At 37.8% G+C, this 24,123-nt stretch overlaps 2 protein-coding genes and 1 non-coding gene across 12 annotated transcripts; 1 reads left to right on the forward strand and 2 right to left on the reverse strand.

The window, feature by feature from the left end:
• Positions 1-499: 499 nt before the first annotated feature.
• Positions 500-5,681, reverse strand: LOC104111935 (uncharacterized). Of its 4 annotated transcripts, none has more exons than XM_009621975.3 (5): positions 5,421-5,681; positions 4,712-4,983; positions 3,767-3,921; positions 1,281-1,417; positions 500-839 (listed from the first exon to the last, which is right to left on the reverse strand). In XM_009621975.3, exons 2-5 carry the CDS (start codon positions 4,963-4,965, stop codon positions 672-674), a joined length of 714 nt encoding a protein of 237 aa, XP_009620270.1. In that variant the 5' UTR covers positions 4,966-4,983; positions 5,421-5,681; the 3' UTR covers positions 500-671. The 4 variants fall into 4 exon arrangements, with proteins under 4 accessions (XP_009620270.1, XP_009620196.1, XP_009620138.1 ...); XM_009621901.3 differs by having other exon boundaries at positions 4,712-4,987; XM_009621843.4 differs by having other exon boundaries at positions 4,712-5,020.
• Positions 5,682-7,426: 1,745 nt separating this feature from the next.
• LOC104112187 (uncharacterized) lies at positions 7,427-8,555 on the forward strand. The gene is made up of 2 exons (XR_011413179.1): positions 7,427-8,042; positions 8,208-8,555. It is a non-coding gene; the product is annotated as an uncharacterized protein (transcript).
• LOC104112723 (mediator of RNA polymerase II transcription subunit 8-like) lies at positions 8,463-22,626 on the reverse strand. Of its 7 annotated transcripts, none has more exons than XM_018776764.3 (11): positions 22,351-22,625; positions 21,508-21,632; positions 20,830-20,954; positions 20,575-20,755; positions 20,027-20,134; positions 19,874-19,941; positions 18,519-18,815; positions 10,819-11,016; positions 9,606-9,659; positions 9,024-9,078; positions 8,463-8,862 (listed from the first exon to the last, which is right to left on the reverse strand). In XM_018776764.3, the coding sequence occupies exons 2-11, from the start codon at positions 21,605-21,607 to the stop codon at positions 8,684-8,686; spliced, it is 1,365 nt and encodes a 454-aa protein (XP_018632280.1). In that variant the 5' UTR covers positions 21,608-21,632; positions 22,351-22,625; the 3' UTR covers positions 8,463-8,683. The 7 variants fall into 7 exon arrangements, with proteins under 7 accessions (XP_018632280.1, XP_018632307.1, XP_018632271.1 ...); XM_018776791.3 differs by having other exon boundaries at positions 10,819-11,028; positions 21,483-21,632; XM_018776755.3 differs by having other exon boundaries at positions 10,819-11,028; positions 22,351-22,624.
• Between the last annotated feature and the right edge of the window lie 1,497 nt (positions 22,627-24,123).

Genomic DNA, 24,123 nt, shown 5'->3' on the forward strand with positions numbered 1-24,123 from the left:
GAGCTCGCAGACAAAAGCCGTTGCAATCCCACTAGAGAGAATCTTGGCAGAAATTGTGGAAAAATTGATTTATCATGGGTCTCCCACTGAGTATTTTTTTTATTATGCTTAGAGCAAAGTCCCTCTACTATAAAGAGCATGGTTATCATTTCTGTAAAGGCAAGTTTTTTCAGGCTTACATTGTAATAAAAATACTATATTCTCCCATAGTAAAGAATCGTCCTTTCAGGCTTCTTAAATTGATTCTACTTGTTGAATCCTAAGATTCATGTTCTTTACAACCTTATCTATTTCGCATTCTTTGCAATCCATATTTATATTTCTATTTATCCTTACAATTTGTATTAAGTTGCGCCACATATCCTTGGAACTACGTATAAATTCAACTCTATCCATTTTTCGGATAAACAACTAATCAAACTCAAGTTACTCATTCTCATGTGCATTCCGTGATCTTGATGTAGGATCACACCCCCTCCCCCTGTTTTCCAAGTCCGACAGGTTGAAAGCACATTCATTTCGAACATAAACCTTTACAATATGCATTTAGAATTCATAGTCTTGTCACTCCGTCATGTTCCATTTACATGTCTTGCAAGATTACATATTAAGAATCAGGAACAGAATAGACGCTTGCATTCTGTACACACTTGTAAGTGCATGCTGCAAAGCTAGTAACCCAACCATGCAGATGGTATAGGTTGAAACTTTTGCTTGGCACATGCCAAAAGATCACAGTACTCCACATGATTCAGGCAGTCACGGAAGTCTGTGAAAAGCCTTTCAAACACTCGAGATTGGATTTTATAAGACCTTGAGTACGGGAAAGGTAAGATCACCTGCAAAAATATTGAAGGACAGACGAAGCACTATGTTACTAAAGAAAGCATGAAAATTGTCTGAACTATAAAGTAAGATGATAATTGCATCAAAAGACTCGAGTCTATTTGTTTTGACGCTCTTACTGCCATCTTTAATATTTGGATAGTTAGCCTCTTATAATCAAGCTCCTACCACATAACAAAACTTAGCAGATTAAACAACACACAACTTTTTTTGTTTTTTTGATAAGTATAAAACAACACAAAGAACTATCACTACAGTTTGATTTAACAACTATTGGACACAAGCACACATCAAGAACACTGATTTGCAGACACTCCAACCCCCTCTTTTGACCTTCAGAAAGATGATGCTCATAACAAGACCATCAATACAGGACACACACAGTGATTATCAGAGGTACGACAAAGAATAGAAGATTTTGTGATTTTGCTTACATCCCCTTCTGATGCAAGACGCTTTAGTAAATCAAATGTTTGTTCATTCTCTTCCAAGTTGTCGATCACAGCCAGCCATATTATTGAAGCAAGCTCATGAGCCATGTCCCTCGACTTACCACAGGCAATAAACTGATCTGGAGAAACAAAAAGATAAACAACAACAACAACAACAACATGCCCAGTATTATCCCACACCGTGGGGTCTGGGGAGGGTAGTGTGTACGCAGACCTTACCCCTACCTTGTGAGGATAGAGAGGTTGTTTCCCGGAGAAACAAAAAGATAAAGCAAGATTATAGGGTTGAGAAGGAAAAAGTTAAATAATGGGTTAATATCAGGATATTATGAGTGTAGAGCGTTAAACACTAAATAGATCCACACTTAATTCCAATCGATGGGGCCATATCAAAGTTAGTTTCTGACTTGACACCTATAATATAGACATGCAGTGCATCTACACAGAAGAACAGCACAACCAAACATAGTCTTTTGAGTCTATACAAGTACAGATTAAAAAAAGTGTTCCTTCTCCAAATACTCCTCAAGGGATTGTGATATCAAAGCCACTTCATAAGCTTGTTTGCCCTGGATTTTTGAACTGATATCAGATCTCACTGGAAGATCTCATGTATGTTGCATAATTTCTTTTTTATAAGTGTCTGCTGCATAACTTCATATTTCTGTTTCAGAATGACAGAGAAGCCATAAAAGAGGTAAATTTAACTTAAAAAGTAAGAAATAAAGCCTAAATAAATTATGGCATGATCCGTAGTTTCTCCATGGCGTCACTTTTCCTGCTCAAAGGTACGCTATCTAATTTCCGAGTGTTCCTTCACAAGCAAAAGAAGTGGTACAGCTTCATTGTCGGGCTAGCCATAGTAATCTGCAAGGCAGCCGATAAGCTGATATTCTATACGTAATAGCATCAATCAGTTAAAGCCGTAACTGTTCAAGCAAGTAGCTCCTTCTGGGCTCTGATGCACATAGTTTCTTCCAATCTCACTAGTTCCACAAGAATATAGCACAATCATATTGTTGTTCCAATGACCCCTTCTCCGCCTTTTATTTTATATTCATTTCTGAAGGGTATTTTGGAACAGTTTGAATGGCTGTAGCGGCTCCTTCCAATGTAGCAATATTGTACATTGGTTTGGTTTTAGCCAAGGGTTTATTTAATTCTTTTCCGAGGTTTCTACACAGTGCAGGGATAATTGTGAGATGCAGAGAACCTCTACTCATTAAAAAAACCTTACTCCTAAAAGATATATTGTTGAGTATTAGAATGACACAGGTTCAAATGGACAGAATTGATATAGAGAATTTCTGTAGCCGACTCCAACATATTCTGAGCTAACTTTTCTCAGACCGGTATATAAATTCAAAACACATGAAATAAAGCAGGCGCTACCACCCCACCTTAGATCTGTTCAAAATCCAGAGAGGATACCCGATATTGTATCTCTTTCCAAATATCCCCACTCTTAATAAGAGAAAATGAAGTCAATTGATATCAAGGAAAACTTAACATCCAGAGTTTGGAAGTTTCGAGCTCAATAGAGAAGAGGCATTAAATCTCTACCAGCAAAGACATGTGCCTAATCGGTTGGGCATTATGCTGTCCAAATCAAAGCTCAAGTAAAGCCAAGGAAACTTAAGACACACTTCAAAGAAACCTACCATCTGAAGTTGCTATGTACTTGAGTCTTGATTAGACTGATAATACCTGCACCTTACTTCATTGGTTTGAGATGAAATATTAAGATTTCCTGCAATTATCAGCTTAAGGACTGTGCTCTCTATTATATACAGAAGCAGATATCAGAGTAAATGATGCAACTCGGAACTTGGCATGTTTTTAAGTAGCGGACGCCGTAGTCCTCATGGTGGTAACTGCAATGGCCTTTCACCAAATGAAGATTAGGAAGCTTTTTGTATCTTCTTTATCCATTTACCTTTACCTCAACTTTATACATTAGTGGTGTAACACACCATGTTTCAGAAACAATTTATTTTGTACTTCAAATTTTGATGATATGTTAACCTTCTATTAGCTTTATTCTGTTGTGAAAACATCAAAAAATAATACCTAGTGCAGAGTCCTACCGGTTTTCGAACTAAAGACAATGGTGTGACCTATCAAGGCTGAGTCTTTTTGCTATTATTCTTTCGTGCAATGGTTCTTAACATTTCCCTTGCCAGAAAAGGATTATGCTGATTTTCTACCTAGTTCCTTTTCCCACTAATATAACCTTTTGGCAATAAAGTCTCTTGTTTATGAATGAGAAAAAAACAACAAAGAACATGATTTCCTTTGCACATGGAAGTGCTAAAGCTTTCAGGAAACAAGAAAGCCAGGCCAAGATTGTCATACTGAAATCCTCACATCTGAAGTATCTCTTTGGATCTCTTAATATAAGAAACAGCAAGAGGTCCATCAAAAGAAAAGAGGAATAGCAGAAATGTAGGTCATTAATGAGACTGTACCTATGATGGTTCCATGAAGTACTCCAGACAAAGGTGGCATTTTCGAAATTTCAAGCTGCTCTTTGAGAAATAAATAGACATGACCAACAATCTCGTCGTCCACTTCTTCACCCAGAGAAAAGATATGTTTGCTGACATACAGTGCAGCATATCTCCTGAAACAAGGTAATGGCACCAGGATGTCACTCATAGAGAAAACATGAAACAAGAATTGGCAAATTTTGATATAACAAATCAAACATGAAGTCAAATTAACTATTAACCTTAAGATGCTCTAAAATAAGCTTTTTTCTTCAATCTTATTCATTTTAGAGTGCAGATCAACGTCGCTGTCTGTTCTCTCAGAATATAAAGGAAGTATACCTAACTTCAAAGCTTACATTCTTTTGATGACGAACTTCAAAGATTTCATAAACATAATTCTTTTCATCATATCTAACTTCATACAGTCATATGTTTTTTTAACAGTCTAGTTCCTATCTTATCATAAACCAAAATGACTATTCCAGGAATATGGTGATGCAAAGACAATCCATAGTGTCATGTTTTATCCAGAACGGGTGAAAACTTTTGCTTTTGAATATATCTGGAATATTTTTAAGATAAAGTCGAAACTCTTTTCTCCCTCCAAATTGTCATGCTTTGACTTTGGAAAGTAAGAATTGAAAATTAAGGCATTGAAGAAGAGGACATTCTGAATTGTAAATAGGGGTGCACTAAACTTTCTAACTGATACAGTGACATCATTTTAGCATGAACTCAAAATGCAAGAGAGACATTCCATATGGAAACTAGGAGCACCAAACAACTAAAAATGAATTGAATGAAATGGAGGTAATATCATGAGATGTCTTTAAGTTTTCAAATGCCAATCAATGAAAATTTTCAGTAATTTTTTCCCCTGCCTGCACAATAAAAGAGTGCACATCAGCTCTTTCCTCCTACCTTTTGCTCAAGCCTTGAGGAATAGGCCCTGGCCATCTCTTAGCATGGCGAGCTAGAGGAAAAGTTCTGAGAAGAGCAGCATTCCACAAGAACTCTTGCCGAAACAGATGAGCCCAATGTTTCTTAACACAAGACAAATATCCCCAGTCAGATATAGGGACGCAAACGAAAATTTCTATAAGCAGATGATCTGGAAGCTTCCCAAAAGCACAATCAGCGGAAGACAGAGAGACATGGTTCCCTTCGTTTGACATCGGGACAAGAAAACCACACTATCTATATGCATCACCAAATGAAGAAGAATTGGTTCTGAGTAAAGAGAATAAACAAGTCAAAGCTGAAAAGAACAATGACAAGCCAACTTGGAGTTTCCAGGAAATTACCATAACTTGAACAATAAATTCCACAAATTGAGGTTAGTAAAGCACTAGGTATCTACACCACCATGATCGACTATACTAATTCTAGCATTATCTGACGCATAAGAAATCCATTTTTAGCTTTTCAGAATAATCAGGCAATGGAATGATGATGGAGCCATAATCCCCACACCAATTAGGAGGAAGGAGTTTCTACTTTTTTGACATTTAAAGACTGAAAACCCAAGTTAGTTAAAAGGGCGGGAGAAGAAACTGATTCTACGGAAGTAGGTTAAATTACAATTTGCGGAAAGGAGAGCGGAACCGCAAGAGCTAAAAAGGGAACATACCGATTAAGAGTTGACCCCTTTGCAACGCAGCTGCTCTCTCTCTCTCTCTCTCTCGGCAGCTTGTGTAGCTTGAGCTCCCACTGCGCTAGGGACTGACGATACAGAAAACGAGAGACGAGAGGATCGATATGCCCTTTCTGTACCGATGATGATACCTTTATTCTCTTTTGCCATTCATTTCCGTCCTCTCCATTTAACCACCGCTATCATTTCTCTCTTAACCTCTCTCTTCGACTCCCACAGTTCTTTCTTTTTGACTGTTGTACGTGACCGTTTGACTACACAGTTCAAACTTATATCACTTTTAATAATATCGAGAAAATTTCGAAATTAGTCCCCTAAGTTTGTCATATTATTATTATTATTATTATTATTATTATTATTATTATTATTACTGGTACTTTCTCTCTCTCTCTATATATATATATATATATATATATATATATATATATAACATACGCGCGTTGCTCGTGTATTTCATATCAATGAATACAAATTTTATAAAAATTACATAGATATTATTTACAAAAGTATCTTAATTATTAACTAAAATTTTAAAAAATTCAAATTCCTGAAAAAATGATAAAAAGTAATCACATTTATCTAACTCAATAAAAGAAGATTTCTTTATTGACACTATGAAAAACTACGAAACTCTATGACAATACTTTTGGAATGTGTTTTATTAACATTTTCTTTAAAAAAATAGTTTGAAATAGCTAATATTTTAAACATTACCCACCTTAAATCTTTTAAGATTTTAGCTAATTAAAAAATAATTGTGATCTCTTGAGTTTTGCTTTAAATTTTCATCTCTTGGTATCTTGAAGTGGAAGACTTCTAATGTCACCTGGATTATTGTTATTCTAGGTGAAATAAAAATTTCTAAAATCATATATTCTTGTGAAAATTAACTTAGTCAACTTATATAAATAATCTTATTGAGATCTGAATATTAGAAGTTCCTATATAGTTCAAATAAGAAAAGATTTAATAATAAAAATTTTAGTTAATTTTAATGTCCTAAAAATTTTAAAAAATTAATTAAACGCTAATTTTATCCAATGTAAAATTTGTTTTTAAATTTTAAAAAGGTCGATCAATTTTGCATTGAGGTTTCGTACTTTTATTATAGTCTAGATTGATTGAAGAAGACAAAATTAAGTAAAACATAGTTTACCTACATATTTAGTAGTTTTTAATTTTAGTCTCACATTATTTACCACGTAATTAGTATAAATTAATATACTTTGTGCAAATGCCAAGTGAAGTAAAAACTTTTCTTCAAAAAGATTACTCATTGATGTTTAAAAACTATTTTGTTCATCATGAATACAATTGGAGTACCATCAGGATGTCATTTTCCAATTACCATATAGAATTTACTTCAAAAGAACGGCTACAAATTTTGTACTAACGGTCCAAATAATTGACTTCTTAATTATTTATTTAAGGTAAATTTTTAATCATTTAAAGTTCTTAATTTTAGGTACCTAGTTTAAATAAGTAAAATTTAATAACCAAATTTTTAGGTCCTAAATATTAGGATAATCAAATGACTATTTTGTCCAATGTGAATTATATTTTAAACGGGTAAAAAAGGCGAACGACATTTCGCTAAGGACCTTCGTGTTTTTAATATAGTGTGTGTGTTATTTTTTACTTTTTATTTTATTTGGTCTGATGATGATATGAGACGATGTACGTACGAATTTTTGTAAATGGTATCAATATTTGAAGAAGTGAACAAATGAAGAAATTACTGTAACGATAGGCTATTTCATTTTTTATATCTATACACAATATTTTAATTTTATTTGTTATATATACATGCATATTATAAAAGAATTCGACAAAGTAGTATCACGTGACACCGCTTGAACAAGGTGACTACACCCATGTATGAGTTGAGCCTATACCAAGAAGTGCCGATTCAATATAGCCTTTGTTAACTTGTTTGGGAAAAGCGCAATGTATTGTTATTTAAGTATTGCTAATAAAAGTGTAATGTACACATGGTGATGGTGGTAGAAGCCATCAAATAACTCCAACTATCAAGAATTTAATAGAGGGATTACATTACACCTACTATTATGGTATACAGATGAACTCTCATACAAAGTGGATTGGTTTTTGGGAAGTCAGGTCTGGAATTGTGCAATTTTATGGTCGGGATTTAGAGATTGATTAGACAAGGCGGGATAAGGATCCATATAGCAATATGTATAGATTTATATTCCTATTCTGGATGTTAGTGACCGTTTGGTTTACCTACAATTCAAAGCTCAGCCGCGCGAGACTTAAAAACACAGACACACACAATGGCCATGGGAGGAAGGAAGATAAACTCAGAATGGTTAGTGGTTATGCAAGTCCCTCGCCATCACCCTTGTCGTCACCCCCAACTCCACAATCCCCACTGCCTGTGAGCGTAGGACCTGCACATCACCCCTACTATTTCTCTTCGTCTCCTTCTCCTTCCCCACCATTCTCACCACACCCTTCCCCCCATACAGACATCCTCTACCCGATATCTATTGCTGCCTCTCCATTGCCATTTTCCCTGGATCACCAACTCCAACCTCATAAACTAAATTCCACATGCTCCTGCCTTTTAGACTTGTAAGCAGGCTCCTTTCCCTTGTACTCTTCTTTTCATTTCTTTTACCTATGGATAGTTTTTGTCATGTATCTTTCCTTTAAAAGCTAGAATTGCTACTCTTTTGCCTTCTCATTTTTTTTTTTTATTGTTTTCTGTACCCCTTGGATTTTATGGGGAATATGCAGACTCAAATGGTTTCTTCAGAGATGTTGCACTTCTTTTACAACCAGAAAAAGGTGTCACTGGGTCATAGATTTTTACGACTGCCGCAAGACAATGGCTACACGAGAGAAAAAGCAAAGCCAGACAGAGCTTGCAGGAGTCAGCGCTCAAATGGCTTTATAGTAACCAAGTTCCTCAAAATGAAACACCAACTATAGTTTCTGATTTAGGTATAAGGAATGAACGAGGTATAAGGAATGTGTAAGAAAGATGTGGAATAACAAATAAATGCTGATGGCGTGATCTTCTGATTTAGATCTAGTTCTGAATAATGTACAGGGCATGTAATTATACAATCTTCTTTAGACAAATGTTATGTTTTAATAAAAATTTACTGCAAGAACTTGGCCTTGGAATACTGTATGAAGGTCAGTACTAAACAAAGTTAGAAAAGTTGAGGTTTGGTATACATATCCTCTTCCTTCTAATTTAAGATACTTCACTGTTGGCCCTGTGGTTTTTGTTGCTGAAAGGAAGGGTGGGTCTGAGGTGTGTTCTGAAGAGGCATCATACCCTGCTGCAGATTCTGTGTATTTTGCGACATGTTTCCAAATGTGCCATGCTGCTGCTGCTGTTGGATTGGCATCATACCAGGATTGTTTCCACTCATATTGAACACTGCAGAGAAAACGCCATCCCTGTTTAGGAACAAACGTTTTGCAACTAGAAACAAGCTGCACGTTTATTTGGTTTACAACATTCTCTCGCCGGGCTAAAAAAGAAAGAAAAATCCATTTGAACAGAACTATATGAAAGATGAGTAAAGGAGGTGCTTTTACTTTGATCACTCAGGTTTGCAGCAGCAAGATTCCGAGTTCCACCAGATATTCCAAACTGAAAGTAGTAATATGAGGCCATAAAACAATTGGCAACATAATACAAAAGAAACATGGAAGAATTAGGTTATTCCATGCAAATGGCTTTCAAAAAGCAGAACTTTCATATTAGAAGTACGAAATATCCTCGAACATGTGAAAGACTAACATACATCCTTAATCATAAGTAGTCAATTTCAAGAAATGTAAGTTAAATGTAACGAAAAGATTATACTTAGCTCACACAAGTTGGGAGAACAGGGAAGCTGTAGCCTCCCATCAATTTAAATCAAATTCACAGTCAAGACAGAATCTCAAAACAGAAAATATTTGAGGTGTGTAATGCCAATAAAATAGAAAATTCCAATCAACACTCATACAGAAAACAAATGAACTTCTCCCTTTGAAGCTAACTAAAGACATCAAGATCTCACTTTACACTCTAGAGAAGGCATTCTCACCTCGTCCCGAATTATAATTATAGATAGACCTAATAATAACTCCAGCATGCATGACGACAGCACTAGGTAATACATTTTGACACACCTGCATTCGTGGCAGAAGAGTTTGTGATGACATCATTGCTGACATATTTGAGATCTGCCATACCAAATAAGTTTAACATGATGCGAAGCAGATTGGATATTTGAAATTTTAAGCCCAAGAAAAGAATGCATGACAAATTGAGAATTGATGTGTACTTTCAGCACATTTCAATGGTAGAACAAGTAACAAAGAAATAGCTTGTACATAGTAGATAACTCAGTGAACTGGTTCATCAATAAAACAGATAATAAAGCAATAAACAGCAAATAGTCAAACGATCTAATGAAGCATGACACAGAACAGACCAGATGAGCATTGCATTAGCATGTATACTGAGGAAGTTAGTTATATCTATGTCACAGGGGAGGACTACACACACAGCTGACCTAATCAATAACCTCAATGGCATGTGCTGTACAACAATGAGTGCCTAAAAAACTATTTGACAAGCTGAGTGGGAACCAAATAGATATGAAAATTTTCTAATACTTTTGTAACTGCTTCAATGCATACAATGCAACGAATATTTAGTTAGAACCATCAATTTTAAAGATCCCCGAAATTTTCAGTATGTGAAATACCAGTTCAATGCATGTGATAAAAAACTTGCATTTAAATCCAATAGGAACTGTATATGAAGATGTCCTAGTTGGTAGAATGGGCAGTTTGCAGAATTAGAAAGAAAGTTCCTCTGCATCAACATGCTGTTGAAAAATACAAGTAAATGCCAACTAATGCACATAAGAGGCAAGCGGAATAAGTATGTCACTTCAATAGACATATCTAGGTTCCACGGTCTACCAGGAAGCAGAATAAGACCACATAGCAGATTAGGTTAAAAGATTTAATTCATTCTCCAGTTCTGCAACTTGCCACAGTAAGAAAACAAGAATAAAGCCAAATAAATTTAAAGAGGCAGAAAACAGCAGAATCTGGTGATTTTGAACTCAAAACTATTGGACAAAACAAATCCCTCGGTTTCAATTTAAGTGTCTTAGTATGACTAGGCACGGAGTTTAAGAAAATAAGGGAAACTTTTGAATCTTGCGGTCTTAGACTAAAGATGTGTGTAATGTAACAAAATGCCATGTGAATCTTGTGGCCTTAAACATGCCATGTAGAATGTTGGATTTAAAATGAAGGGAGTAAGCCATTACGGATAGGCTGTCTGATGAAGAAGCAAATAAAATAAAAACTGAAATTTGTGACTCACCATCTGAGAGTTAGGTGTACTTTGGGCAGAATTGAATAGTGCAGTATTCATAGGACTAGAAAACTGGTTTAAATGTCGATTCAGCTGATTTCCTTGGTTGAGCTGACTTTGACCCATACCATGATGAATTGCACCAGATGGTAGTTGCCTACCCTGAAACTGTTGTGCTCCCAGTGGCTGAGAGAACTGCATCTGAGGCTGACCATGCAGCTAATAAACAGGCTCATCAGTTATTACATATTGGCCAATGTAATGAATGACAGAAACTAATATACTATTACCAAATAGGATAATGATTATTTCAGGTTTGAAGAAACCGTTCATGGTAAGCATATTAAAAGTGCAGAAGTTACTAGCAATTACTCCAAAAAATTTCTCTCTTGGAAATCGTGCAATTTTGAAAAATTTCCCGATGACTTTTTTCAAGCCGACCTTCTGATGGAAAAGAAAATCTTTTTTCTGGCAGGGGAGAAATCCTTCGAATTAGCAGACATCGGAGATGGTCTAACTCGCCGGTTCGTCCTAATCGAGCGAGCACATCGTTTCACTAGCAGGTTGAAGATAGATGATGAAAACCTCAGATGGGTTTGTGAAGCCCTCAAATCAACAACGAGGAGTAAAGGAAACAGATGCAAGAGATGGGGAAGGAAAATACAATCGTATGTGTACAGAGTGTACCAGAACTTCAACATCTATGGTCGCTTTGTGCGAATCAAGTCTTGGTTGGGAGATAAAAAATCAGCAGTGATTATCCCAGAGTCAGATTATAATTGGGGTTGGGGAGATGTGGCGGAGAAAATACTCAGGTTTCTGGGTAAACCACACAACCCAGTTTTAAACCGATTTGTAAGCATCGATAGATCCTATGCTGTTGCAGCTGATAGCAACAAATGGCCAGAGCCAACACAACGTTCGAAAGAGGAAGTTAATACTGTCAGAGGTGAAAAACTCCAGTTCCTTTCTAGTTGTTTGGTCGGAACATTCAATGACCCCTTCAATTCGAGCCCAAGATGTGAAGTCATTCAACCCTGGTTCATTCGTAGATGGGGAATTACAACAGGACTCAAAGTTACACCACTCACCCACAATCAGTTCCTCTTTGAGCTCCCTCTTAGGCAGGAGGCGGAGAGAGTCAAAACAGGTGATTGGTTTTGGAATGGAAGGAGATTGTCTCTTAAATGGTGGTCACCAATGGTAGATTCTAGACCCAATATACAGCAGCCAGAGCAACGATGGATTAGGGTTTTTGGCATTCCCTTACATGTATGGTCAGAGAACACCTTCAAATCCATTGGTGATAGGTGCGGGGATATATTGGTGCCGATGAAGATACCAAGAACTCATTTTTTCTGGGCTCGAATATGTGTAAAGATCTCAGAATTTGCAATACCTGGGAAGTTTGAGTTGAAGGTTGAAGATGGGATCTTTGAAATCGCCATTATCAATGACGGCCATCCCAGTCCAGCAATTGCCGGAAAAGAAACAGTGGTACAGGTTATTGACCAGGTGTCTGTTTCAAAACCCACGCCTGCATTGAGTCCCACAAAAATAGTAGCTGGCCAACCTACTACTAGGCACATGCCTCAGCACGTGGAGCCTCTGGAGGGCATCTTAAAATCACAGTCAGGTCCCTCTAACACTAAGCCACTTCATAAGCCACATTTTGTGGATCGGGCTTATTATAAAAAGGGCCCAATAAGGAGAAAGGCTAAAAAACAGGGCAAGGGGAAAAAGAAAATGGAGTAGAGAAAGACTGGGCCGGCCCAATCTTTATGTTTTAGCCCTACTCTTTCCTGTCATATGGCCAGCTCACCACAGGCCCCCTCTATCCCGACAGAGATGGAGCAAACCCTAGAGCTCATCACTGGAGCATCCGAGGAAACTTCTCACGAGGCAGACGATGAAGAAGACCAGTCACAATGCATGTCAATATCATCGCTCCCACATTTGAAGTTGGCATCTACTCTGGTTAGTGCTTCTGAGTCTGACCTCTCCTCTTGCAGTCAGTTTTTGCCACTTCCCTGGTACGAGGGTAGCTCTCAGAACAACCACTCTATTGCTGATCCTTCTGTGATTGAGACAACACAGTGGACAAAAATTGTCATGGCCAAGGCTTGCAAAGCTTTTGGTATTAATGTCTCGGGTTTTGAACATGAAATCCTTGACATGATATTGAGGATGGAACAGAAGAGGAGGGATCAACTTCAGCCAGCTTCAAAAAACCAAGGCAAGGGCAGATAAAAAATCGAAAAAGAAAGGGGAAATTGAGGTAAACAACCTTAGGAGTATGATTAATTATGAAAGAAGGAGCTGCAGTTCAGGGGAAAGGCTTATGAGGGGTAGGAAACAAAAAGCTCTTTCAGAATGAGAGTTAAAATTATCAGCTGGAATGTGTGGGGGTTACATGATAGTGGTAAAAGAAACACTATTAAATCTCTGGTGCAAAAGTGGAAGCCAGACATTTTGTGTATGCAAGAAACAAAATTGGAAGACTGTTCAATTGCGATAGCAAGGAGCATCTGGGGTTCAAGATGGTTAGACTGGGCAGAACTCAAGGCAAATGGTTCTAGTGGGGGAATAACTATCTTTTGGGATAGGAGATTATGGACTTGTACTGATGTTCAACAAGGTTTCTATTCTTTATCCACAATGCTTGAAGGGGTCCGGATGGATCTTAGGTGGTGCTTCACTGGAGTCTATGGGCCTCACTCCAATCGGGAAAGATCAGATTTTTGGGAGGAATTGGCTGCTATAAGGGGCTTATGGAGTGAACATTGGGTGATAGGCGGAGATTTCAATGTATGTAGATTTGAACATGAAAGGTTCAACTGCATAAGAAGATCCAGAGCTATGAGAAATTTTTCTGACTTTATCCAAGATATGGAATTGATTGATCTCCCACTTCAGGGAGCCAAATATACCTGGTTTAGGGGAGAAGACTCTGCTCAAGCATCTAGGATTGATAGATTCTTCATCTCAAACGAATGGAATGACACATTTGGCTCTGTGAAGCAATTAGCTCTCCCAAAGGTTATATCAGATCACAGGCACTACTGGAAAGTGGTGACTGGTCAACAAATCCTTCCTATTTCAAATTTGAAAATATGTGGCTATAACACGAGGGTTTCAGGGAAAAAAATGCAGAATGGTGGCAGAGTTACATGGTTAATGGCACCCCTGACTTTATCCTTTTCCAAAAGCTGAAACATTTGAAGAAAGACATATCCATATGGAACAACGAAGTATTTGGCAAAATAGAAACAAGGAAAGCCAGAGCTTTGGAGGAACTAATGCTACTGGAGCAACTAACTGAAGGCAGGATCTTGTGCCAAGCTGAAAAAACAACAATGCTGAACTTAAAGATTGAACTACAGCAGCTCGCAAAGACAGAGGAGATTTCATGGAGACAAAAATCCAGGTGCTTGTGGCTTAAAGAAGGGGATAGGAACACAAAATTCTTCCAAAGAGTTGCTAACTCCCATAAAAGATACAACTGCATAGGCATGCTAAAGGTGGACGATGAAATCATTGAGGACAAAGATCTTATCAAAGGTGAAATACTCGAGTACTACCAGAATCTCTACTCTGAGGATGAGGATTGGAGACCTACAGCACATTTTGAGGGTCTAGAGCGCCTAACTCCTGAAGAAAGGGTGGGTCTGGAAAATGCATTTTCAGAAGAAGTGAGAGACGCTATAAACATTTGTGCTCCTGACAAGAGCCCCGGTCCAGATGGCTTCACAATGGCCTTCTATCAGAAGTCATGGGATACTATCAAGCATGATGTACTTGCCGCCATTAACCACTTCCATCAAAACTGCCACATGGTTAAGTCTTTCAACGCATCATTTATTGCATTGATCCCTAAAAGAAAAGGAGCTATAGATCTAAGAGATTATAGACCTATAAGTCTCATAGGCAGCATTTACAAGATTGTAGCTAAAGTGCTAGCTGAAAGACTCAAAGGGGTGATACGGAAGCTTGTTTCTGATCATCAAAATGCTTTTATCAAGGGGAGGCAAATAACTGATGCTGCTCTTATAGCAAATGAAGTTTTGGACTGGAAAATGAGAACTGGGGAAGCTGGACTTTTGCTCAAGTTGGATGTTGAAAAAGCTTTTGACAAATTGGGGTGGTCTTATCTATTCCCAATTCTTAGACAAATGGGATTCGGAGAGAAATGGATCAAGTGGATTAGATACTGCATCACCACAGTCAAATACTCCATTCTTGTTAATAGAAGCCCAATGGGATTCTTCTCTTCAAAGAGAAGGATTAGACACGGGGACCCTCTTTCACCCTTCCTTTTTATATTGGCTATGGAGGGACTCAGTAAAATGCTTGAAAAAGCTAAGCAACTACAATGGTTTGAAGGGTTTTCAGTGGGTAATAACAGGAGCTCTCCTATTTCTGTGTCACACCTTCTGTTTGCAGATGATACACTCATCTTCTGTGGAGCAGATAAGTCTCAAGTCCTCTACCTAAACATTACTCTTATGATATTTGAAGCTATGTCTGGCCTGCACATTAATATGCTCAAGAGTGTTATCTACCCAGTGAACTCGGTCCCAAATCTGCTAGAACTAGCAGACATTATGGTTTGCAATACAGGCTCCTTCCCTACCACATATTTGGGTCTTCCTTTAGGTGCCAAATACAAGTCCACTGAGATATGGAATGCAGTAGTTGAAAAATTTGAGAAGAAGTTGGCTACATGGCAGAGGCAATACATATCTCTTGGTGGTAGGCTTACCCTTATCAATAGTGTATTAGATAGCATACCCACCTATTTCATGGCACTTTTTCCTATCCCAGCAAAGGTTCAAAAGCAATTGGACAAAATAAGAATGAATTTTCTATGGGAAGGGAATAGCATCAGTCACAAGATTCACCAAGTGAAGTGGCACAAAGTCACACTTCCGAAAGCACTTGGCGGACTTGGAGTTAAGGACCTCGCCGTACATAACAAAAGTATGTTGATGAAATGGCACTGGAGGTTTAATCAGGATAATGCTGGCTTATGGAAGGAGGTTATCATAGCAAAATATGGTAGACTCAACCATTGGTGTACCGATAGAATTAGAACCCATTATGGCACAGGATTATGGAAGAGCATACACAATTTATGGGGAGCTTTCTCTAATAACGTACACTTTCAGATTGGTGACGGGGCACTACAAAATTCTGGACTGAAAAATGGATAGGAGACTTAACACTAAAGGAAGCTTTTCCAAATCTCTTCCTTATTGTAGGAAATCCAGAATCCTTTGTTGCTCATAACAGAGAAGGCAACACATGGAGCCCGATCCTCAGAAGGAACCTGCAAGATTGGAAGGTGGAGGATTTCATAGACATGCTAAAGTTATTGGAGAGCTGCACTATAAACACTCAGCTGAAGGACACACTGAAATGGGGAAACGCAAAGGATGGAACTTACTATGTCAAGGCAGGGTATGCTAAATTGTGCTCCAACAATATGATGATTGATCTATGGCCTTGGAAACTAGTATGGAAGACAAAACTGCCACCCAAAGTCTGCTGGTTGGCCTTAAAGAATGCATGCCTCACCCAAGACAACCTTACCAGAAGAAACTTTCAACTGGCCAACAAGTGTTACATGTGCCAAGTTAACTCAGAATCTGTTAACCATCTTCTCCTCCACTGTTCAATAGCCACAGACATATGGAACATGTTTCTCAGTATTTTTGGTCTACACTGGACTATGCCATTCTCTACCAGAGATGCATATGTGAGCTGGACCTCAAGGGAAGTTGACAGAACCATCAAAAAAGTCTGGAATATGGTACCTGCAAGCATTTTTGGGTGTATTTGGGTCGAAAGGAATAGTAGATGTTTTGATGAATTATCAACTTCAATAGGTTGCTTAAAGGCTAGATGTTTGGTTAATTTGTTTCACTGGGCTAACCTTACTACTATAAAAACCTCTGATGTTTTCTTGGACTTTGTCAGCTCTCTAGTTTTGTAGCGCTTAATTGTAAATGAGCTGTCAAACTCACTTCTTTTGTAACTTTTGCATCTTCTTGATGCCTTTAATGATATATTCCACTTACTTCATCAAAAAAAAAAAGTGCAGAAAATCAATATGTTTTATGAAAGTAACATTGTATTAATATCAACATAAAGGTTGTGCTGAAGCTATATTTACAGTTCAAAATGCCACACAGAGTATCCCCTGTCCTTCTTACAAGGAATCAATCATGTCAAATAAAGGTACTGCATCGATAACCCAATAACATTTTATCAGTTCGGGCTATCGGTTATACCCGATATATGCCCAGCCCTATCTACAAAGCTTTCTTTACACCAAAAATAAAGAAATAAATACAGTTCGCCGTAATTTTCTGGTTTGCAGAAAATCAATTTTTGTCCTGTTTTTGTTTAAAGACTAAAAAGTTCTTACTATTTGGAAAATACGTGTAATCTGCTGGAGTAAACAATTATCTAGGTAATAACTTAACTAACACCGCCCCCTGAAAAGAATTTGAATCAGATTTTTATGCTTTTGTACGAGAAAGATGTTTCGCAGTTGGAAGGTGATTCGGGCTCTTCCACTGTTAAATCCATTTATAGGTTGTCATAAAATAGTCAAGGGATTCCCTAATGCAGCTATTTGGGCAGCAAAGACAAAAAGAGTCACATTTTTGTGAGGACAGCTGCCTCGGATTCAATTCTCACAGCTGATAATTGGAGGAAACAAAAGAAGATATAGAGGGTGTTTTGCTAAGCTCATAAGCTTCGCATATCTACACGTTTAACATCAAAAGTACTAATAAGTCATCAGCCAAACGCCATAAGTTGGTCACCCACAACTTATGATTTTTCAGCTTATAAGCACTTTTAGGTTGATCAAACCTTTTACCATTTTTATTCCTAATATCTTTTGTGATCTCCAAAATACTCTTCCTAAAACAGAAGTCCTAATTATCTTTATATTCTATCTCCGTCATTCATCTTTTTTAATGTGAAAATACTTTCATATTTATATTTACATATCTCTAAGGACTTCTCAGTCATTTTAACAGAGAATGTGCTTATCATCACCTTTATACCAAATACACTAACGGATTATAATCAGTTTCAGCACTTCTATCCATTCACGTAACAACATATTGATACAGTTAGTATCAGCATCTAAAAGTGTTTTTCAGCATTTGATATTTATCAGCTAGTCCATTTATTAATACACCGTATTTTTTATGGTAAATTATGGGGGCTGCTGTTTATAGGTATCTACAATGTTAAAGAGAGACTTGAAATGCTTGAAATCTCAGATAAGGAAGCAAAAGTAGAAAAAGAGTGTCAGAAGGCATCCCACATGCGATATACTGGACAATCTAGAAAGAATACAACAGACATTTGAGCAGAGGAAAATCTGATGCTACACAAAGCATATTTTGGTATTTGTACTGTATTTTCAGAGTCAAAGCAACTCGCTGAGTTTTAAGATGACTGATGGGATAACAAAAGCAAGTTATTTGAACGGTGCTCTCTTGTATACAGTTAGTAATCGAATTTATTGCCTCATTTTGTTAGTAAAACTAGAATATTTGGTCATTATTAAAAAAAAAAACAACTTAGTTGACGAAAAAGAACAAGCATTGCAGAATATGCACACTATATCTCATGCAATTTCACAAAGAGATACCTTAAAACAGTCAAGATGGTTGTACAAACCGTACCTGTCCCAGTCCAGGCATTGAGGCTTGCCTAAGCTGCTGTTGGGCAAGAAGTAGCTGCTGATGCTGAGGCAACTGCATTATTTTCTGCCTCTGCTGGAGCTGATGCTGCTGCAACTGCTGTTGCTGCTGCTGTTGTTGATGCTGCTGTTGCTGAAGGCTATGTTGCTGAGGAGATGGTGTATTCATCATGTTCGCACTAGACCTAGGTGAGTTGACATGTGGCAAGGGGGATGCTGTTGTAGTATCAAAGGAAGTAGTCCCAGAAGGAGAAGCCGCTGCTCGAAGTGCTCCAGAAGCCTACTCCAACAACAACACATAGATATTAGAATTGAAGAACTTCTAAGGAGATATGGACTCAATACATTAACATAACTTGGGGGACATTGATTAAAATGTTGTGTTTAAGTTAAGAAAAAGAAGGGAAAAAGGATATGATTAATTTGCTTCCTGCAGGTTAATCATTTAGTGTTTCCCTAATGCTCTTTAGCGCAATCCGCAATGTATAGAGGTAAAGAGATTTATATCATCTTTTCAATCTGATTACTCAAGTATTTAATAGCAAACATGGACACATGTCGAACATGTCCACTTAATCTCGCTTCCTCCATTAAATTCAAATAAATGAGGGAAATAATTCTTACCACCTCCTTCACCCCAACCAAAAAAGAAAAGGTGTTAAACACTTGCACGAGAAGGTGAACAACTGGCAGTATTAACATCAGGTATGAGTATTTGGTGTAACACAAGACGTGTATATGATTTTAAAACACTATAATGAACCTTTTAAACTCCTTGCAATAATTGATGGATCTAAACCCATTGTAAGATGTACAGTTTTCCGGTACCACTTGGTGCTATGGAACATACTTAACAAAAAAATCAGGTTGGCCGACATAGAAAGGGGATACCTAGAGCGAGTAATTAGCAACTATCGAAACGAAAAGGCACCCAAAAAAAAAAAAATCCCCTCCCCCTGAACAAGAAAAAATTAAGTAGAACCATACAGAAAACAAAAAAAGGTAGCCCGTTACATTAAGCTCTCTCTATGCGCTGGGTAAAGGGAAGGCCGGACCTTACTTTGCATTTTTTGCAAGAGGCCTTTTCCAAAGCTGAACCCAACAACCCGTGACTCCCTGGTTACATGGCACAACTCTAACCTTTGCGCCAAGGCTCCTCTTCTCCAAACAGAATGATCGCATAACATAATTGTCTAATAACTATTTGGCCCTTTGTTCATAGCCCCTTTAAATAACAAAATTACAGGAGGATCTGGAAGTAAAATTCATGTGTTACAACTTTATCTTCATTACTTAAGGAAAATGCTCATTTACAAGGCAAATTATAAGAAAACTGACCTGTAACAAAGCTCCCTGACTATTGACATTGCTCGATGAAAAGGGAGGAGTATTCTTCAGATAAGTGCCTGCTTGAACATAGCATCAGTTTCTCTAGTCAAATGTTCATGAAATAAAGTGGAGAGAGCATGACAACAATAGTTGATAGACTACCAGACGAATCAGCGAAAGAGGGAGGCCCATCAGTGACTGTAAGCACATCTACCAAATGACCAGGAAGTGCAGAAGTAATATGTGTTTGGTCTCCAGGTACACGTAACCCTGTGTAAGTACCAGTTTCATGAAATCTGTGAGTATACATGTAACCAAACAAGAAATAAACCAGTGTACCTCCAAACAGCACCAAAGAGATGCTACACATACACTAGATACGTGTCGATGTATTTGTACATAAATGTTATGATGCATTGCAGCAGCATATAAAATCATTTGACTTGAAATTTTCACCCTTCCTATACCTGTATGCCATATCAATTCTTCATCAGAAAATATGTGCAATTTACTGATCACAAGGCACTCAATGGATATGATAGTTTGCAAGAACCGTGCTCTCTCTTTCTTTTAGTTTAAGTAGAATAAACATCACCATATGGACGATTGGGGTCCAAGAATCTTAAGCCTCGATTTCTCATGCATTAACAAATGCTGAGAGGGAAAAAAGAATCTTTTTAGGCAAAGGACTCAGAACACAAAAATATCACCTTCACCATGATTTACTGCAGTTCGAAGTAAATTTTCTTGTTCCTGAATTTTTGCTGCTTGTGCCTTGTCAATAGTTGGAAGCAGTGTTGGCCCTTGTCTGGTTCCAAAGTAGGCTTTGCGGGTATCAGCTATGACCTTCTCAGCACTTTCACATGCTGCTCCAATCATATCAATTCTAACCTGCTAGTTTATAGGAATCTTAGAATGCCACACAGATCGAGAAACATAAGAACAGCATCTGCAGAGTTTTCCACCTTCAACTTCTCAATTTGGGGTGCTACTGATAGGTTTTGCATGCTGTGTAATAATTGCTCCCTTTTGGAATTATCTTCGACTTCCATCTCCGGCAGCAGCTTTGATGACAGCATAACAGGTAGAACTGCATCAAAAAGTATTTGCAACTAACAAATGACAGAAAGTATCTTCCGGATTTTCTGTCAACAAAAATATCACATAGCCACAAAACAAAAATATCTGCTTCTTTCTTTCTATAATCTTTTTGCAAATTTGGCAAGATTTGCGCCCAAGCAATACCACAAATAATTTGGGTTTGGGTGTGGTTGATTGATTGATCGATTATGCTCAAACAATCTCACCACGTGACAACAGAATTGATAGCAATAGTAACTGACCGCTGTGCTATCTAGTTATTCACACATGTATATCAATCTATCCACAGCAAGTCAGAAATACGTAAAATGTTAAATAAAGAGTCACTTAGCGGTCAAACCAAATATATATACCCTTAGGTAGCATTCAAGAGAAGAGAATTAGTAAGACACCAACTTTCTTGGTGATCCACTTTCTTCTAGACAATCTGCATGCTTGCTTATACGCAACGACGAGTATCAGTGGTACGCGTGTATGATTAGAAAAGGACAATAAAAGTCCAACTTTACAAATTTACCAAGTGTGAATAAAGAAGTCCGTACTTGCAGCATTCTCAGCATTTACATTCCTGGGGTGTACAACGAAAGCCTTGGAAACCTTCTTAATATCTTCAACAATGTTAAAAAGCTCGAGATTCACCATAGAAAACTGCCCCAGAATATCTTGCCTGGCAAAGAGGATTTATAAAAACTAAAGGTTAACATGTATGAGGAATGAGTTGGAAACCAGCATGAGTTTTATATACTTCCTAAAAATACCATCTTTTTCTTTTTTGATTGGTAATTCTTAAGGATATACCATCAAGTATCAACTGTAAAATACTTCATCTCAATTTCAAACAAGAACCAATTAGTTAAACAGAGTCTATAGAAAAATAAAGGGTGTGTGAAAGTGGGAGCTCAGATTTCATGTAAAAAAAAAATTAGGCTTTATTCTTCATTGCACCCTTCCTAGAAGGTGGTTTTGGAAAATAGGTGCTCTTTGGGTGTATTGATTTCTTGTTGGTTAATGGTATTATTTACAGTTTTACCAACAAAAAAATTAGGCTTTATTTATCTCGTGGAAAATTCGGATTCCATTTTCCAAATAATATGGAAAACAGAAATCAGCAGTATAATAAGATACCAAAAAGGAAATCAATATCATCTGTGCAAGCCTACCTTCTTATACATCATTCCCTTCTACTAGCCAATGTGCAAGTCTATCTTAGGTCGGTTCTTTTTTTAAAAAAAAATTTAAGGGGGCTTGGATAATATGTAAGCGCTAGAGAGTGAAGTTCTACACTCACTCAACTGTGACAATCCACATGTATAAGCAGATCATTTGGAATTTCGTCCTACTGCTAAAAATAGAATAAATTAATTCAAGAAAACAAAGAAGAGAACCATTTGGGGACAGCATTGTTGCGAGCGATGGCGTCGAAGTCTTCGAGGATGCGAGAAATATCCTTGAATAGACTAATGGCTCGAGTTTTGACGGATTCGAGGTTCAGTTGCTGTTGAACGGCGGGGTTCAGGCCCTCCGCCACCCTGAGCGGCTGTTGCGGCTGTTGATCTTGAGCTCCTTCATGGCAGCCAACACTGCCCTCACACCTTCCTTATTCCATCGTGGCCTATTAAGTTCCTACATAAAGTTTTACTCATTTCACTATATGTTATGTCTGGGCACGAGAGTTTGTAAGAAAAGAGCGAAAGACTTTTCTAACTTATGTTGTTAACGAGGCACGTATAATTGTATGGATTAAAAAAAAATAGATTCATATAAATTAAAACGGATGTATTTGTAAGCTCCTATGAACTCATAAGTCGCGTTTAGTGAATGCTTTTTCCATGTGATTTATACGTTGCATTCTGGAAATGCACTTTGTACATGTAAAGGTTAAAATATGATATGACACGTGGTCGTCTAAAGGGAGTACACGTGGAACCCAATGCAGGATGGCCGAAGACCGAACGCAGTCATTCCGCTTGTCACCGGAAAGGATAACGTTCATAAAGGTGTGTTAAATGCTCTGCGTCCGGTGGCATTTAATAAGGAATATTCTGCAACATTAAGAGCGACGGTATGTTACAAAAAATTTGACATTTATGTTCACCGTTACGTCTTCATCAATGACCCTCATAATTGACATTAAAGAAGAACACGATCCTAGGATCTCTTTCCCTAGACATAGCTATAAGTAGTGAGCTCAATTATCATTATAAAAGGGGGTAAATTTTCTGGCAAAACTTATACTGTATTCTATATAAAATTTAATACAATCTTATTTTCTTGCTCTTTGATCTCTTCATTGTTGTGCCCGAAAACCTTGTTCCCGGAACTGTCATCTCTGTTGTTCCATTTACATTTCAAGGCTACGTATTATACATTTTTTCAATAATGCATGATCAAATTAGTTCACTTGTCTAGAAACCACATACAAATTCAATTGTACCATTTTACGGGTAAACAGTTTGGCACCCGCCGTGGGACCTAGACAGTCGTGCAATTAAATTGATCCTTGCCTTTTTTACTAATGCTATTTGATTATTTTGTTTTAGAAAAAATCATTTAAAAAAATGGCAGATAACACTGTTAACAACACGCGCAACCCAGAAATTCGAGGGGATCAACCTCATTTCGAGGATGATCAGTGACACCCACAATGAGGGAAATGACGTCACACCGGTGCATGACAGGCAAAAAACTCGACAGGTTCGAGAGACAACTCCCGATGATGCTGATGAGGAGCATGTCGTGGATGCAGTGAGGGTTCTGCGAGAACAACAACCAATCATTCCAGGCCATCTCACGCGGCAGGACCATGTTATGACGGAACTGAAGCAGGCACTATCAGGGGCTTCAAATAATGCAAACAGATAAGATCCAATTCCTCTCGTTGTTCCCGCAAACCAAACAAACGTAGAGAGTCAACAACAACACTTCCAGGGGTGAAGTTGGCTCCGACGGGGCCGGAGGGAGCAGATTTGGTCTCAACAACGAGAAAGACCCGTTCAAGAATGAACTTTTACGGTTTATGAGAGAAGTAAAATCCCGCATGGACCAAATCCCGGGCGCGCCACTAATATTGAAAGGCCTGGACTCGAAGAAGTATACTCAATTGCCATATAAGCCGAGTGCAAGCGCCAGAACAAATCCCAAAGCGGTTCAAAATGCCT

The sequence above is a fragment of the Nicotiana tomentosiformis genome, unplaced genomic scaffold (assembly GCF_000390325.3).
Source record: "Nicotiana tomentosiformis unplaced genomic scaffold, ASM39032v3 Un00008, whole genome shotgun sequence".
In the NCBI taxonomy this organism is placed as follows: Eukaryota; Viridiplantae; Streptophyta; class Magnoliopsida; order Solanales; family Solanaceae; genus Nicotiana; species Nicotiana tomentosiformis.